The sequence below is a fragment of the Vicugna pacos genome, chromosome 4 (assembly GCF_048564905.1).
Source record: "Vicugna pacos chromosome 4, VicPac4, whole genome shotgun sequence".
In the NCBI taxonomy this organism is placed as follows: domain Eukaryota; kingdom Metazoa; phylum Chordata; class Mammalia; order Artiodactyla; family Camelidae; genus Vicugna; species Vicugna pacos.
This window is the reverse complement of record NC_132990.1, coordinates 2213721-2227796: the sequence shown is the minus strand read 5'-3', so window position 1 is coordinate 2227796 and position 14076 is coordinate 2213721. Positions and strand designations below refer to the sequence as shown.

The 14076-nt window shown below is 39.3% G+C and overlaps 2 protein-coding genes across 13 annotated transcripts in view; one reads left to right on the top strand and one right to left on the bottom strand.

Annotated features, from left to right (window-relative positions):
* ECM2 (extracellular matrix protein 2) overlaps positions 1 to 2355 on the top strand; it is a 71981-nt gene extending 69626 nt beyond the window's left edge. For all 7 annotated transcript variants that reach the window (XM_072959100.1, XM_072959102.1, XM_072959099.1 and 4 more), the window contains exon 10: positions 1179 to 2355. In XM_072959100.1, the coding sequence (XP_072815201.1) occupies positions 1179 to 1344 (166 nt within the window). In that variant the 3' untranslated portion in view covers positions 1345 to 2355. The remainder of the gene's footprint in view (positions 1 to 1178) is intronic.
* Positions 1 to 14076, bottom strand: part of CENPP (centromere protein P) — a 220403-nt gene that overhangs the window by 78707 nt on the left and 127620 nt on the right. For 3 of the 6 annotated variants that reach the window (XM_072959105.1, XM_072959107.1, XM_072959106.1), the window contains exon 6: positions 13187 to 13222. The exons of 2 other annotated variants lie outside the window; for them this stretch is intronic. In XM_072959105.1, the coding sequence (XP_072815206.1) occupies positions 13187 to 13222 (36 nt within the window). Of the gene's footprint in view, positions 1 to 8603; positions 8657 to 13186; positions 13223 to 14076 lie in introns of all 6 variants that reach the window. One more of the 6 variants, XM_072959109.1, reaches the window with a different exon arrangement.

The window sequence follows — 14076 nt, the reverse complement described above, 5'->3', positions numbered from 1 at the left end:
ATTAATATTACTTTGCTATGCCTGTCCCTTATACCATATTCCATCCTTCCCTATAGGTTAAATTTTTAAATTAATTTTCCATTTATCCTACCAATGTTTTTTTTAATATAAGCATACATACATACACACATTCAGATTCTCCACCCCCTCACAATTATTATACAAATTATTACACAGAAGGATTTTTCTCTTCCTCTCTCGTGTATATTTTTTCTATTTGTTACTTTTTAAAATTATCAGTATATCCTGGATATCACTCTGTATCAGTAACATACAGAATTTCCTCATTCCTTTCTACAAGTGAATAGTATTCCACTATGGAGACATTTTATTCAACCTGTTCCCTACTGACTGACATTTGACTGTTTCTATTCTTTTATATTATAAATAATGCCACAACGCATAACTGTGTTCGAATGACATTTTGTATTTTTTCCACTCTAACTTTGGGATAAATCCCTAGAAGTGCTGGGTGAAAAGTATAAAATGCATACATAATTTTGCTAGATACTGCCAAATTCCCATCCAGGGGGCTGCACTGTTTTTAATTCTCTTCAGTGATGTTTGATCCTACACAGCCTCATCGTCAGAACATGTTAATGAACTTATGGGTTTTTTTTGGAGGGGGGTGCAAATCTGATGAGAGTGGTACCAGTATCATTTCAGTTTATATTTTCCTTATTATGAAGAAATTAAGCATCTTTTTATGTTTACATGTCATTTCATTTTCTCTTCTCTAAGCTGGTACCCAGGTATCTCTTTTTTCTCATTTCCCTCTCCTTCTAGGTTTTTAGGTCTTTGTATAGTAGCCCTTTATCCGTGATATATGTTGCAAACACTCTTTTAGCTTGCAATTTGTCTCCTAACTGCATTAAAAAAAAAACTGTAGTCAATTTATTAATCTTTTCTTCTAGTGCTTTTGGTTTTTGAGGCATAAATAGTAAGATTTTCCCCCACTCTCAGGGTATGACCATGCTTTATTCTGCTATTTCTTCTTCATTTTTTCACATGCAGATCTTTGATGTTTTTGAAATTTTTTTTCTGGTGACTAAGGAAAGGATCCAAATTTATTTTAAAAACAAAAGTATTTTAAACAAATGTAAAACTTAACTCCTCAGTTATGAAGGTAGAGTATTACTTGGATCACTTGTGACTTGTATGTGTCTATTTTCCCTTAGGAATATTCTTCCAGAACAAATCTGCAATGCTGAAGACGATGAGTCAACCCTGGAACATCTTCATCTTGAAAACAACTATATTAAAACAAGAGAAATATCATCCTATGCATTTTCATGCATAAGATCATATTCAAGTATTGTCCTTAAACCACAAAATATCAAGTAATTCCAAATTTTTCTTTGTCATTTATAAATTATACTCATGTATCTGTTTCAGTAGCCATTTCTCATCAATAAGAGAGACATAATGTCATGTTATACTCATCACGTTAGTCAACCTGATTTGCTAACCCACAGAACAACCAAAAACATATCTATAAGGTTTAGTCATATAGCAGTTTCAGTGAAGGTTCAGTTCCACATTCTAGACAGAAGTCATGTCATTACAAAGTTTTCTCATGAGAATAGGATGTTGTGCACTGCTGAGCTAGACTAGAAGAATTTAGAACAAAATAAGCACATCCTTTACAACAGATCTGAGTATTGTTATTAGTTAAGAACTCCCTAAGTCCTTTTGAAAACTATGTTATGGTTCAAGACAAAGAAGCGAATGACAGGAACAAAAAAAATTGGTGGAATTTATGAATTAGTGCTCTGTTTATTATTCTACTGTTAAAACAATAATTTATCGATTTTCTGTAAGACACTATGATACAATTAGTGGTATAAATAAACATAATTATTGGCTTAGCTTTAGTTCCTTCCATTAATTACATGTGTGGAATTAAAAACACCACTATAAAGTTAACTTCCTGGTTTTGAGAACTGTACTGTGGTTAAGTGTGTAGTTATTATGATTAGGGGAAGCTGGGAGAAGGGTATATGTGAATTCTATATGATCTTGTAATTTTTCTGTAAGTCTAAAGTCTGTGTAAGTCTAAAAAGTTTAACGGTATTTTAAGATCACCCTCATTATTCTTTGCTGAAGATCAAAAGATTTTATGGAAAGCAGTAGAGTTTGCGTAAAGTGTAAAGTTAATTATCTTGGACTAAACCTTGTAAATGTAAACCTAATGCATACATTTTTGAAAATGTTTGCTCCCCCAGTCATTGTTAGCACCTGTTTTCTTTGCCCTAATTTGCTCAAATGTATCCTTTTACTCAATTCAACAGAAAGCTAATCACTATGTACTAGACCCTACCAAAACCATATATATTAAAATTTTCATTAAGTAATGATCTTTTATCTTTATTTCTAAAATAATTTGTAAAAGATACATATGGAAACTATGTTGACTTTTCTTGTTACTCTCAGTTTTGTATCTTGAAAATACACCAGACTGGGAACGTAAGTTCTAGTCCTGGCCTCCTTAAGCAGGTTACACTAGTTTTTCAAACTTCAGTTATTTAATCTTTTAATAGTTCTCTCGCCAACCTCAGAACCTTCCAGCCACACTTTATAGGGCTGTCTTGAGAAGCAGAGAAGAATGCAAAGCATCTGGGAAGTGTGGTGTGCATGGTGAGTATACTTATTATTACCAAACTTTCATACAAAATTGACACGAATCAGCATATTCAACCAAAGTTGATTATTTCCTGGGCAACTTTAAACACGGAAGTTTGGTTTATCCCGTTTGAGCTAATGTTATTTCTAAGCCCCCTTTCTCAATATCTAGGCTTTTGAGATTACAAAATGAATAATAATATGATAAAGACTGTTAGAATCAAGGGTCAAAGACTTAAGTCAGGTAGCTAAGATCTGAAATAAAATCTTATAGAACAAAAAGTTGAGATTTATAACCAGTTTAGGAATGTAGGGCATTACTAATTTAAATTGGCCACGTTGGATGAAAGAGACAGATAAAAACAAGAAAATATGGTTATTCATTCATTTAACAAGAACACTTATGCAGTTATTCTATGTGAATATAAACTCATTGACATAAATGGTTTAAGGGCACCTAAGCAGTAAACAAAATTAGTGTCAGAGGGGACTCCGACTGAATAAGGCAAGTCAACAAAGTTAGCATCCTGGCACAACATGGATAAATACTGAAACCCTCTTGCATTCATTTCTCATTCTTACTTTATTCATACGTGTTCCAGATGCTGTTCTAGAGAGACCCAGGGATGAACAGATCAAATGAAGTCTCTGCTCTCTGGGAATGCATAGCATGGTGGGGGCAATAAGCAGGAGATCAAAATAGTCAAATCAACAGGCGAAGTGTGATGAAGGCAGGAGAACAGGGTATTGATACAATGAAGCACGCTGGGGTCCTAAGGCCCCTCTGCTGGGACCCTGGGGTACTTCCCAGATCCTGTTTCTCAAGAGTGTGCAAACAGTATGAGTAGCAAGAAGACATGGAATACACCAGCCCCAGACACACACTGAGACCCTCCTACGCACTCAGGGAGGCCCTGCCAGAATCTCAACAGAGGCTGAAAATCAGAATGACTGATGGAAGCTTTGTTCTGAGGATGAAAAGACACTTTTACTTCTATTGATTTTATAATTTAAAATATAAACTATGTCTAGCACTGAACTTGTTTAGCTTTGAAATTTCACCATGCTCTGGATAGAAGTTTTAATTCCTTTTTTAAAAAGCGATAAATGTCCTTACAGCAAACCTTCTTCATGATATGAAATGTTTAAAACAAACAGGCATTCTGTTTGGCTCAGAAATACGCTGTGATTACTGACTCATATGTATACTAAGGAAATCCTGGCCTAGCCACTGTCTGAAAATATTAACGGTGTGTCATCTTTGCACATATGAGATTTGGCTTATTGTAGATAAAAATGTTTCAAAAAGCACTAAAGATACGATGTGGTGAAAGACACGGAGAGTCTACAATCATAAGGAAATAATTACACGGGGAATCAGGACACTTCGGGTGCCCATCTTGGTCTCCAATGATTAATCATGCAATCATTCTACTTTTCTGGGATCACTTGATTTAATTATAAAGCAATGTGCTTGGAACACATTAGTGGTTTTCAGGCCTGGCTCATTAGGATTTCATGGTGCCCTGGGGTGGAAGTGTCCTGAAGAGGAAATACACACACTCCATTCAGAAAAGCAGCTTTGCTACCATCAGAAAGGATTAGATGCCCCTACTCCTGCACGTCTACCCCACCTCCCTTATTTCTTAAAACCAATAGACAAGGGACTACATCTATCACACAGCAACTTTTAAGAATCACAAAGAATATTCAGCCAAAGTCTCTGGTCCTAATCCTCTTCCTAAACTCCCAGAGTACTTGGCTAGAGAGCCCTGGCCTGAAGGAATGCTTCTCAGGTACGCAGATTCCAGCTGCCTGGACACAGTCAACCTCTGGGTATGCCCGAGCAAGGAAGTTTAGTTGATGTGTCTGTTTGTTTGCGGCTCCATGCACCATGGGGTGGGATCAGCTGTAAGCACCTCTGCCACCAAGACTGCTGACCTCTGACCTGAAACAGCCTAGAAGGCAGTCAGCCGAGTGCACATTCTGTAGGATGGGCACAACGTGGCGCAGTGCTGCAGGATGCCCACACTGGGCTCACACCTTCCTCTCTGCCAGACCTTGTGACTCCCTACGGAGCAGGCAGGTCAGGATGCTGGGGTGAGGGCATCCTTGGGAACAACAGGGAATATGTGGCTGAGTCTGGACTTAACCTGCATCTTCTGAATGAAGTCCAAAAAGCAGAAAGTCTGGACACCAGAGAGCAGGTATGGCACACCTCTGAATCTGAGGGTGCAGGGCACCTGGTGTGGCAGGTGCTGCCAACAGGGGCGAGGAAGATACAGCAGTATCTCCTGGGGCTTGTATTGTCAAACGGCGCCACACACATCCATTGGGAGTTGGCCCTGTGACGTTAAAGCTAACTATTCCCAGGGATGACTGCTTTGATTAACAGGGAAAACACATGCACAATAGTAGCTGACGTCTGCCTCTGGTCCACACGGACACCACTAAGAGTAAGGGGGGGTGAATACCCCATTTCCATATAAGAATGTGATTATTCCAGTAACTGTCAATATTATGTAATATAAAGTTTTAAATTTATTGAGAAGTGTTAATAAATTATAATGCTTGTTTCAAGATAATTTTACATTTGGTAAGTATATAGAAATTTAAGCCCCAGATTGATGGGTATGTAGTCAAAGGATAAAATCCCAAATTTTCACTCGTGACACACATTATGTTAAGCGTAATGCTGTGTGCTGTGGGCAAAAATGGCTTCCCTAGATTGTCAAATTTAGACCAGGATTAATAAAGGAAGCCTGTTTGTACATTATATAGGAAATAATTAGCATTGAGTTTGGAGGAGAAAAGATCAAGAGGGTTGAGCTGGGCCTTAGAATGGAGTCTGAATCAGCTGAAGGGGAGGGAATGACTGACTGAAGGAGGCATGAGCCAGATAGCTGAGCCTCACCACTTAAGGAGAGACTACACAGGAAACAAGAGGCCTGGGGATGGTTAGAAGACCAACAAGAGGAGACCAGACTTACTGCGATAAGAAATGTAGGCATCACTGACCAACTCTGAAGGGAGGAATATGTCATGCAAGCAATGGTTTCAGGACGGAAAATGGTCACCACTGTAATAATCTAGAAACAGAGTAAGTGGGACCCACACAGCACAGGTGATAGGAGGAACGCAGAAACAGAAATAGGTATGAGAGAAGCTTTGAAAGAAAGAAAAAGAAAGAAAAAAAAAGCCCTACATTTTCATCTCTGGAGAGTAAATACAAGGGCAAGCTTGCCATGTGATTAGTGACCATTTGTGGTTTTCTGAGGGGCTCAATTTCAGAAGGATTATTAGCCATGAACATCTGAGAATATATTAAAAGTAAAATAAACTGATTGCATGAAGAAAGAAAGAAAGAAAGAAAGAAAGAAAGAAAGAAAGAAAGAAAGAAAGAAAGAAAGAAAGAAAGAAAGAAAGAAAGAAAGAAAGAAAGAAAGAAAGAAAGAAAGAGAAAGAAAGAAAGGGAAAGGAAGAAAGGAAGAAAGGAAGAAAGGAAGAAAAAAGGAAGAAAGGGAAAGGAAGAAAGGAAGAAAGGAAGAAAAAAGGAAGAAAAAAGGAAGAAAGGAAGAAAAAAGAAAAGAAAAGAAGGAAGAAAAGGGAAGGGAAGAGAAGAAATACTCATGGAGAGTGATGTAAGAGACACAAAGAAGAGAAAGGAGCCAAAAAGGAGAACTGCTCTGAGTCTCAGTGATGCTGCTGAGAAGCTGAGAAAAAGGGACAGTTTGGGTGAGAATATACTGAAACTGGTGGGGGGGGGGTCCCAATGGAGTCCAGGCAGGAGGCTGGGAGGAGTAGTAAAGATGGGAATGCACTCAGCCGGAGGTGAATCCAAGGATGCACACCGAAGGGCATGTGAAGAGAAGGGCAGGGGAGCCGAATCTTAAGGTGCATCAATTCCCCATTTCAAGGGGGGAAAAGGAGTCAAGACCACCGCAAGTGTTAATCTGACTTGAGCCATGTGACCTTACTTCAAGGAGCCTCCAAGGCACCAGACAAGCTATGCCTGGAAGCTTAGCCCCTCAGGAAGTGCCGCCCTCTCCTCGGCACTCAGCACCTGCTCCACCAAGCCTTGCGGCAGACAGTTCTGGTATTATGAGTTAGGTCTGTAGGGATAATTTCTTTGCATGTGGGGTGCTGTGCAGTAGATGGGTAGGGAGTGTATCTTGTTTTTCTAAAAAGACTGTAGAAGTTAGAAGAGAAAAGATAATTCATTTCTTGGATCCCTGCATTCTGTGCACAAAATAGGTACTAAAATGATGGTTGACTCAGTCTGAACGATCAGCTCATGAGTTGTCCAAACTTGATATTAATACTCCTAGACAGAACAAAATCTGTTCAATTTAAGGAATTTTAAAGGAAAAGTGAGAAAGAGTTATATAGGGGCATAAAATAAGGAATAATTTTCTTATTAATATTTCCGAACATGGACATCAGAAAGCAGAGTGTATTTTGTCAACAATTAAGTCATGCTTTGAAAACTGGTAAGACTTAGTAATCAACTGGTTTTTCTCCACAACAGTGACACTGACGATGTTTTGCAAAGCCATCATTTACACGACATGAATTACTAGGTTCATAGATGCTGACATAAAAGAATGAAATACTCAAATTCTGCTGTTTAAGTGAAACCTCAAAGGGCTGGGTAGAATCCTCTGTAATATCTATTCCACCTCTTTCCCTTATTTAGAAAATGGAAGGTGTCCTCATCGGAGAAGTATTTACAGATTGCTGATGCACTATTCATCTGTCCATAGTTAAGTACGAATTCAGACCCTCACCCAATTTAAAATTGAAAAGCACTGAAAGTATTTATGAAAATAGAAGTTTCGGGCCAGCTCTAATCTATACCAGATGAATCCAGGGGCCCTTAAACCCTAGACGTCTATGAAACGTGAGGTCCATCTTTTGAGTAAGAAACAAGAATGAGTATCATGGGTCTGAACTGGAATCCTTATTAACTGTGGACTTGGCCAAATTACTTAGACGGATTTCCGGTTTCTTCACCCATGAAACTGGGGAGAACACCTGCCTCCCAAGGCTGCTGGGATGGTTAAACAAGACGGTACGCAAGACGGTACCAGGCACAGAGTGGATGTCAGATGAGTGTCCGTTCCTACGTGGGTGGGTGTTGGGAAACCAGCAGGTAGGAAGGTTCAGTGACTTGCTCAAGGCTGCCAAGTCTCTTAATGTGGTAGATATTAATTATTAAAGGAAACTGATTGCTTAGATTGTGAAATACAATGGAAAAAGGAGTGGGCCTACTACAGCAGGATGGGAGCCAGCCAATGCTCTCTGCAGACGGCTGCGCTCCAGTAGGGCCCTACAGCCGTGTCGGCGGCCTTTGTGCTATGTTACTGCATGGTCACACCCAACAAAGAGCAGAGTGCAGCCAGCCTAGAACGTGCTCAATCATGGGCTCTATAAATACAGGGTGAAACCAGGACTCAGAAGCTAAACTACTTCTTGTCATAAACATGGGAGTAGTTTAGAAGCAGATTTTTTTTAAAAAATTGTGATTATAGGAGAGTAATATATAGTAATATAGAAACTAATTCTGACTTACAAGTGGGATTCACGCTAACTCTGTAACACCAAAAAAAGAAAGAAAAACTGTGTTTAAAATAGCCAACCAAACTAGAAGAATATTTCATCAATAAACCTATCCTGTAGATGAATTCCTACCTCAAGATAACCCACAAGCGGGTCCACAGGGACAGAGTAAGAGCGTGTGTAAGCCTTGGCCAGGCTCAGCATGCTCTGGGCAGTGGTTCTCCTGGGGAGGTTATGTATTTCATTTACTACCCTTGTGCGCATCAGCTCTGATTAAACCTACTCCAAGAGATCCAGAGGCATTTGTAAAAGATTTTCAGAGAAACTAAAATAGATTGTAAACAGTGCAGTCATGCGTTAGGACACACTTCATCCTTTTATGTCTTAAACAATGCTCTGGCATATTCTAATACATTACTCACATGTCTTTGCTGAACAGGAACAGTTGAAACTCCAGGTCATGCTGGAATTTGGTCTGTCACAAAGAGGTAAATGTTTCTAACTAGATTAATAGAGACTTAGTGATTACACAAGTGAAAAATAAGGGCATGACATTTCTTCTTTGACACTATTTCTCTTTTCACATGAAAATGGATTTAAAAAAAAAAACCTTACAGTGTGAGGTATTTTTCCTTTGTACAAATGTGAAGAATGTGAGTCCACACAAGGGAAAGCAGACTATATTAAAAATAACATGTGACTGCACTAAACACATACTAGTTTGGAAAAGAAAAGGAATACATCATGTTATTAGAATGTCATGGTGTGTTTCTAAGTAACAGAATCTCTGTGGTCAAATAAACTTACATTAAACTATAAGCTGATACAAGCAAATCTTTTTATAAATTAGAATCTGCTGAAGGTTCATTTGTTTCATGTAAGTTGAGAATTACATTCACAATTACCAAATTTATTCACAAACTGTCTGAAATGCTAACTAGTACTGTGATACATAAAGAATGCATTGTAAATTGTCAATCTACTCCAGGTCAGTAGTTCCTGACTATTTGAAGAATGGACCCCTTTGAGGATATGATGAAAGCTATGATGGACCTTCTATGCAGAAAAAATATCTATATACAAACACTCCGAAAGTATCAAAAGACTCATAAAACCCATTCCCAATCCTCTAAGGATTCAAGTATTCTAGCCAAGAACCCCTATGTAGGGAAACACCTTTTAACTAAAAATAAATTGTGCATGTTAATATTTCACTCGAGTTAAGGATAAATCAAAGAGTTAAAATTAATTTAAGGGAAATTGCCTTATTTCCCACAATTATTTAGCAGTTACTCCCCACATTTATTTAGCAATATTTTTCAGGCCATAGAAGAGGTGAAGGAATACAACAAACATCTGTATATTCCTCACCCACATTCACCACTTAATATTTTGTCACCTTCATTTTATCTTTTTTTCTCTTTCTATATCCCTATCTATACATATATACACAAATATATATGTATTTATGGGGCACAGGGGCTGGACCTTTTGCACATTAAGTTGGGTCTCCTAAGAACATGACAATTTCTTACATAACCAGGACACGGTGATCACCTTCTCTCACATTATCAAACCCAGGAAATTTAACACTGATTCAGTATCAACTAATATACCGTCCATATTCAGATTTCCCCAAGTGTACCAACAATGTCCTACATTGCTGTGTGTGTGGTGTGTGTACTACGCAGCTCAAGATCTAATCAGAGTTCACATTCTGACCCCTTACTCTATAATCTAGAGTAGCAATTCTCTGCCTATGTTTCACTCCTTCCGTTTTTGAAGGGTTCAAGCCAGCTATTTTGTAGAACGCCCCCCAATATGTTGTTTGTCTGACTGTTTTCTCACGATTAGATTTCGGTAAAATCTTTTTGGCAAGCATCCTATACAGGTGATGTCGTGTTCGCCTTTTGCATCCTGTTAGGAAGCACAAAATGTCGGGCTGGCCCATTATTTGTGATGCTGAGACATTTGGTTAAGGTGGTATCTTCATCTCCTTGTAATTAAGAAATATTCCCCAAAGGTAAGTCTTTATTTAGCTCTGTGTAAAATCTTGCCATCCAAAAACCTTTCACTTAGTGTTTTTAGTTCCCACTGATTTATCTCTGCCTGAATCAGTGACTACTTTGGAGGTTTCACAGTGGCAATTTTCTAACTCTGTGATTCATTCTGTACTCATTAGCTGGCATTCCTCTATAGAAAAAGCTGTGACCTTTTTGACCCCCCTTCCTCTGTTATTACGAAAAGAATTTTGCATTTGATGTGTTACAATCCACTGCCTTCCTTATTCTTTATGCCTTCACCCGCGCTTCTACGTTCTGTTCACAAGTCTGCAGTTATCTCTGAGTGCTTTTGTGCCTGCTGGTGCGATGAAATGTTTCAGGCACATCTTATGAAGATTCCTTGGCCCTGACCTCTTACTTGACATTTCTCTCAGGAGCCTTGCTCCTGCTAATGAAAAACAGTTTTTTAGAAACAGACCTGGAAGCTGGATGTGCTCACTGTTTTTAGGCTTTCGCAGTGGAAAGAGCTAGGAAATTTATTTAAAACAAAACCATTACTCGTACCCACTTCTGAAAGCAAACTGACCTTTGAGGCATTACTTAAAAATATTTGACACTCACATTTTTTATCAGTTCAACTCAATTTATGGCATTAATTCATTGTCAGAGCAACATCCAACAGGATGATGACAAGAGCTCAGCCTACAAGTTGCAGAAGTGAGTCTTCACCAGCACAGAGTGTAGAAGGGCTGCTGAGAACCAGGGACCAGAAGCCCGTCTAAAAGAGGCCACTGCACTGAGCTCAGCCAATTGCTGGAGCTGCACAGGAATTCAGGGCTGGCTTCGTCAGACTGAGTTTTTAAGATATGGTAACTATGGACTTTGGTATAAAATTTCCTGGTTTTTAAAAATACCAAATGCTCCAAACAAAACACTCTGTGGGTTGAATACTGCCTGTAAGTGTTGACCTACTGCATGAAGTCAATTCGTTGTAAACCATGGAGCCCAGTTCACTATAAGGGACGCCTGAACATTCAAGACAAACCATAGAATCATATTAAATCCATGAATTCACTCCTTTCAGGAGACTGAATGTCTACTACATACAATTTCTGTTATGCATAAAGAGCATACCTTATTTACATCCTAGGATTTGATGGCCTAGAACATTCTTTTCTTAACTGTATTTTTAAATTTTTATTTTATTTATTTTTGTTTGTTTTTGGGGGGGGGAATAATTAGGTATTTATTTATTTAATGGAGGTTTCTGGCAATTGAACCCAGGACCTCGTGCATGTTAGACAGGCACTGTACCACTGAGCTATATCCTCCTCAATCCCACCCCTCCTTACAACATTCCTAAACTAGGTATTTGCGAGGCACATCCTGTCACATCCCTCAGGGCATCTCCAACAATCCCCCACCCCATCTTGTTTTTTCCCCACAGCACTTAACACCATTCTTTGAATGAAAGGGTGGACAGAGTCCTTGTAACTACTACTATGAGAGCCTGTTCACACAATTCATTCCAATGCCCTCAGGAGGTTAAGATAAAGAGGGGAGGAAATACTAGATACCAGCTGACAAACATTATAAAACTCAATCACCCGAGGATAACTGAGCTCGGAAAAGTGTTACATGTGGCCACAGTCACTCCTACTCCTCACACGTTGGATTCTTAATTTGCCTGAGATGCTTTCTAAGGGCCTTTCCAGTATTCATTTGCTTGGACTTTGACCGCTGTTCTCCATTTCTACAATAGCAGAAAGTGAGGAAAGGGTCTTAGAAATTATATGTGAGCTTGGCTTAAACAATTTACTTTTATTTTCACCACCATCGGAATATATTGGACCATGCAAGAAATTTGCGTTGACATTCCTCTTATGGCAATCAACGTTTCTGTTCTTAAAGTGTCAGCAGAGCAAGTATTTTCCAAATTTGTAATTTATCATCTTGTTTACAACATAATAATGTGCAGATTATTCATGATTCTTAAAGACATTGTTTGTACAGCAACACAAATTCTCCAATATTTGGACCAAAGCCTGATGAAGCAAAACCCAAACAATGAAAACCAAACATATACGCAGAAATGAACTAGTTCCACTTCATAGGACCCTTATAGGAACCCAAAACAGAAGATTTTCTCCTCATAATACTTTAGGGAAGAGGAGGTGTACACTGCTGTGTCTCGAATGACAACCAGCAGAGGTGTGGAGCAAAAAAACTCTAGTTTCTTTCCAAGTGGTGTGTCCACGCACGCTGGGCCATCTCTGCAGTTGGGGTAAAGCTTGCCACCTGCAGCTCCGGGGCCGTGGGAGGGACTCTGGGCCCTGGGCTGTACTTCTAGTCACAATGTCTGTAGAACAGAGTAAATAAGCCAAAAAGACCACCTGCCTCCTGGCACTGTATTCCAGTGTCTATTTCCTTCCCTAAGCCCATGGACCAAAGATCACATCACCATGCTGGAGGCAGACAAGCTCGGGGCTCAGAAGTCGGGAGAAGAGAGAGGCTGCAACACATCTTCAGGAAAACAGTCTCACAGGAGGTGCCTCCTTGCATAAGGTGGCAGAACCCTGCCTAGAACAGGGTCACGGCGAGGCAGATGCCATGACTGAGGAGGGATGACGGGAGGCTGGGAGAGTGACACTGTGTGAGCGTAGGCAGAGGTAGAGTGGGACGCACAGGTCTCCCTGAGAGGAGGCGCTGCCACTCAGCCCCAGCCGAGGGGTGCCATGGAAAAACAGAAGCCGCGCTCTGGCAAGGCTTTACTTTTCAAGAGAAGTTGCAACGTCATAATTCTCACATACAGAGTAATTCCACCTGACGAAAACACACACACGTGAGCCTCAAATGACAGACTGAGGAATGCACAAAAGTTCACAGCTGCACTCCAAATGGAAACTAACCCAGCTGAATATATACTTTATGTATAAATGTGTTACGTATATAATATATAATGTCTGGCATATTCATACAACAGAATATCACATAATACAGACCTGACTTGGAGACACTGCAGGTTTGGTTCCAGACCACTGTGATAAAGCAAATATTTCAATAAAGTGAGTTACATTTATTGGTTCCCCAGGGCATACAAAAGTTATGTTTACACTATACTGTAGTCTATTAAGTGTGCAATAACATTATATCTTTAAAAAATGAACGTACCTAAATTAAAAAATACTTTATTGCTAAAAACTGCTAACCATCATCTGAGCCTTCAGCAAGTTGCGGTGATCAAAGACCACTGATCACAGACCACTATAATATAATAACGACGGAAAAGTCTGAAATATTGCAAAAATTACCAAATTGTGACACAGAGATATGAGGTAAGCAAATGCTGTGGAAAAAATGGCACCAATATATTTGCTGGACACAGGGTTGCCACAAACCTTCAATTTGTAAGAAACACAGTATCTGCAAAATGCAATAAAGCAAAGCGCAATGCAATAAGGTATGCTTGCAATGAGAATGAACAAACTACTGCTAACCACAGTGACCTAGATGGAACTCAAAAAACGTAATGTTGAACGAAGAAAGCCAGACTCAAAGGAGAATGCCCTGTACGACCCACTTACGTACAGTTCAGGAAACAAGCTATGGTGTTTGAAGTCAGGCAGCAGCCTCTGAATCAGAGTGATTCTCAGAGGGGTATGGGAGGGCTGGGACTTCTTGGTAAGATCAGTTTATAAAAATTAATTGAACTGTACCATTATGATGTGTTTATTCTTTGTAATATATACTTCAGTTAAAAGTTACAAAACAAAACATTGCAAAGGACAAAGAGAATTTTGCCCAAGAAGCTTCCCATTCATGGTCTCTGCTCGGATGGAATTCAGGTTAATAAAATCCAGCTCAAATCTCTACCATGTCCCAATTTATCAAA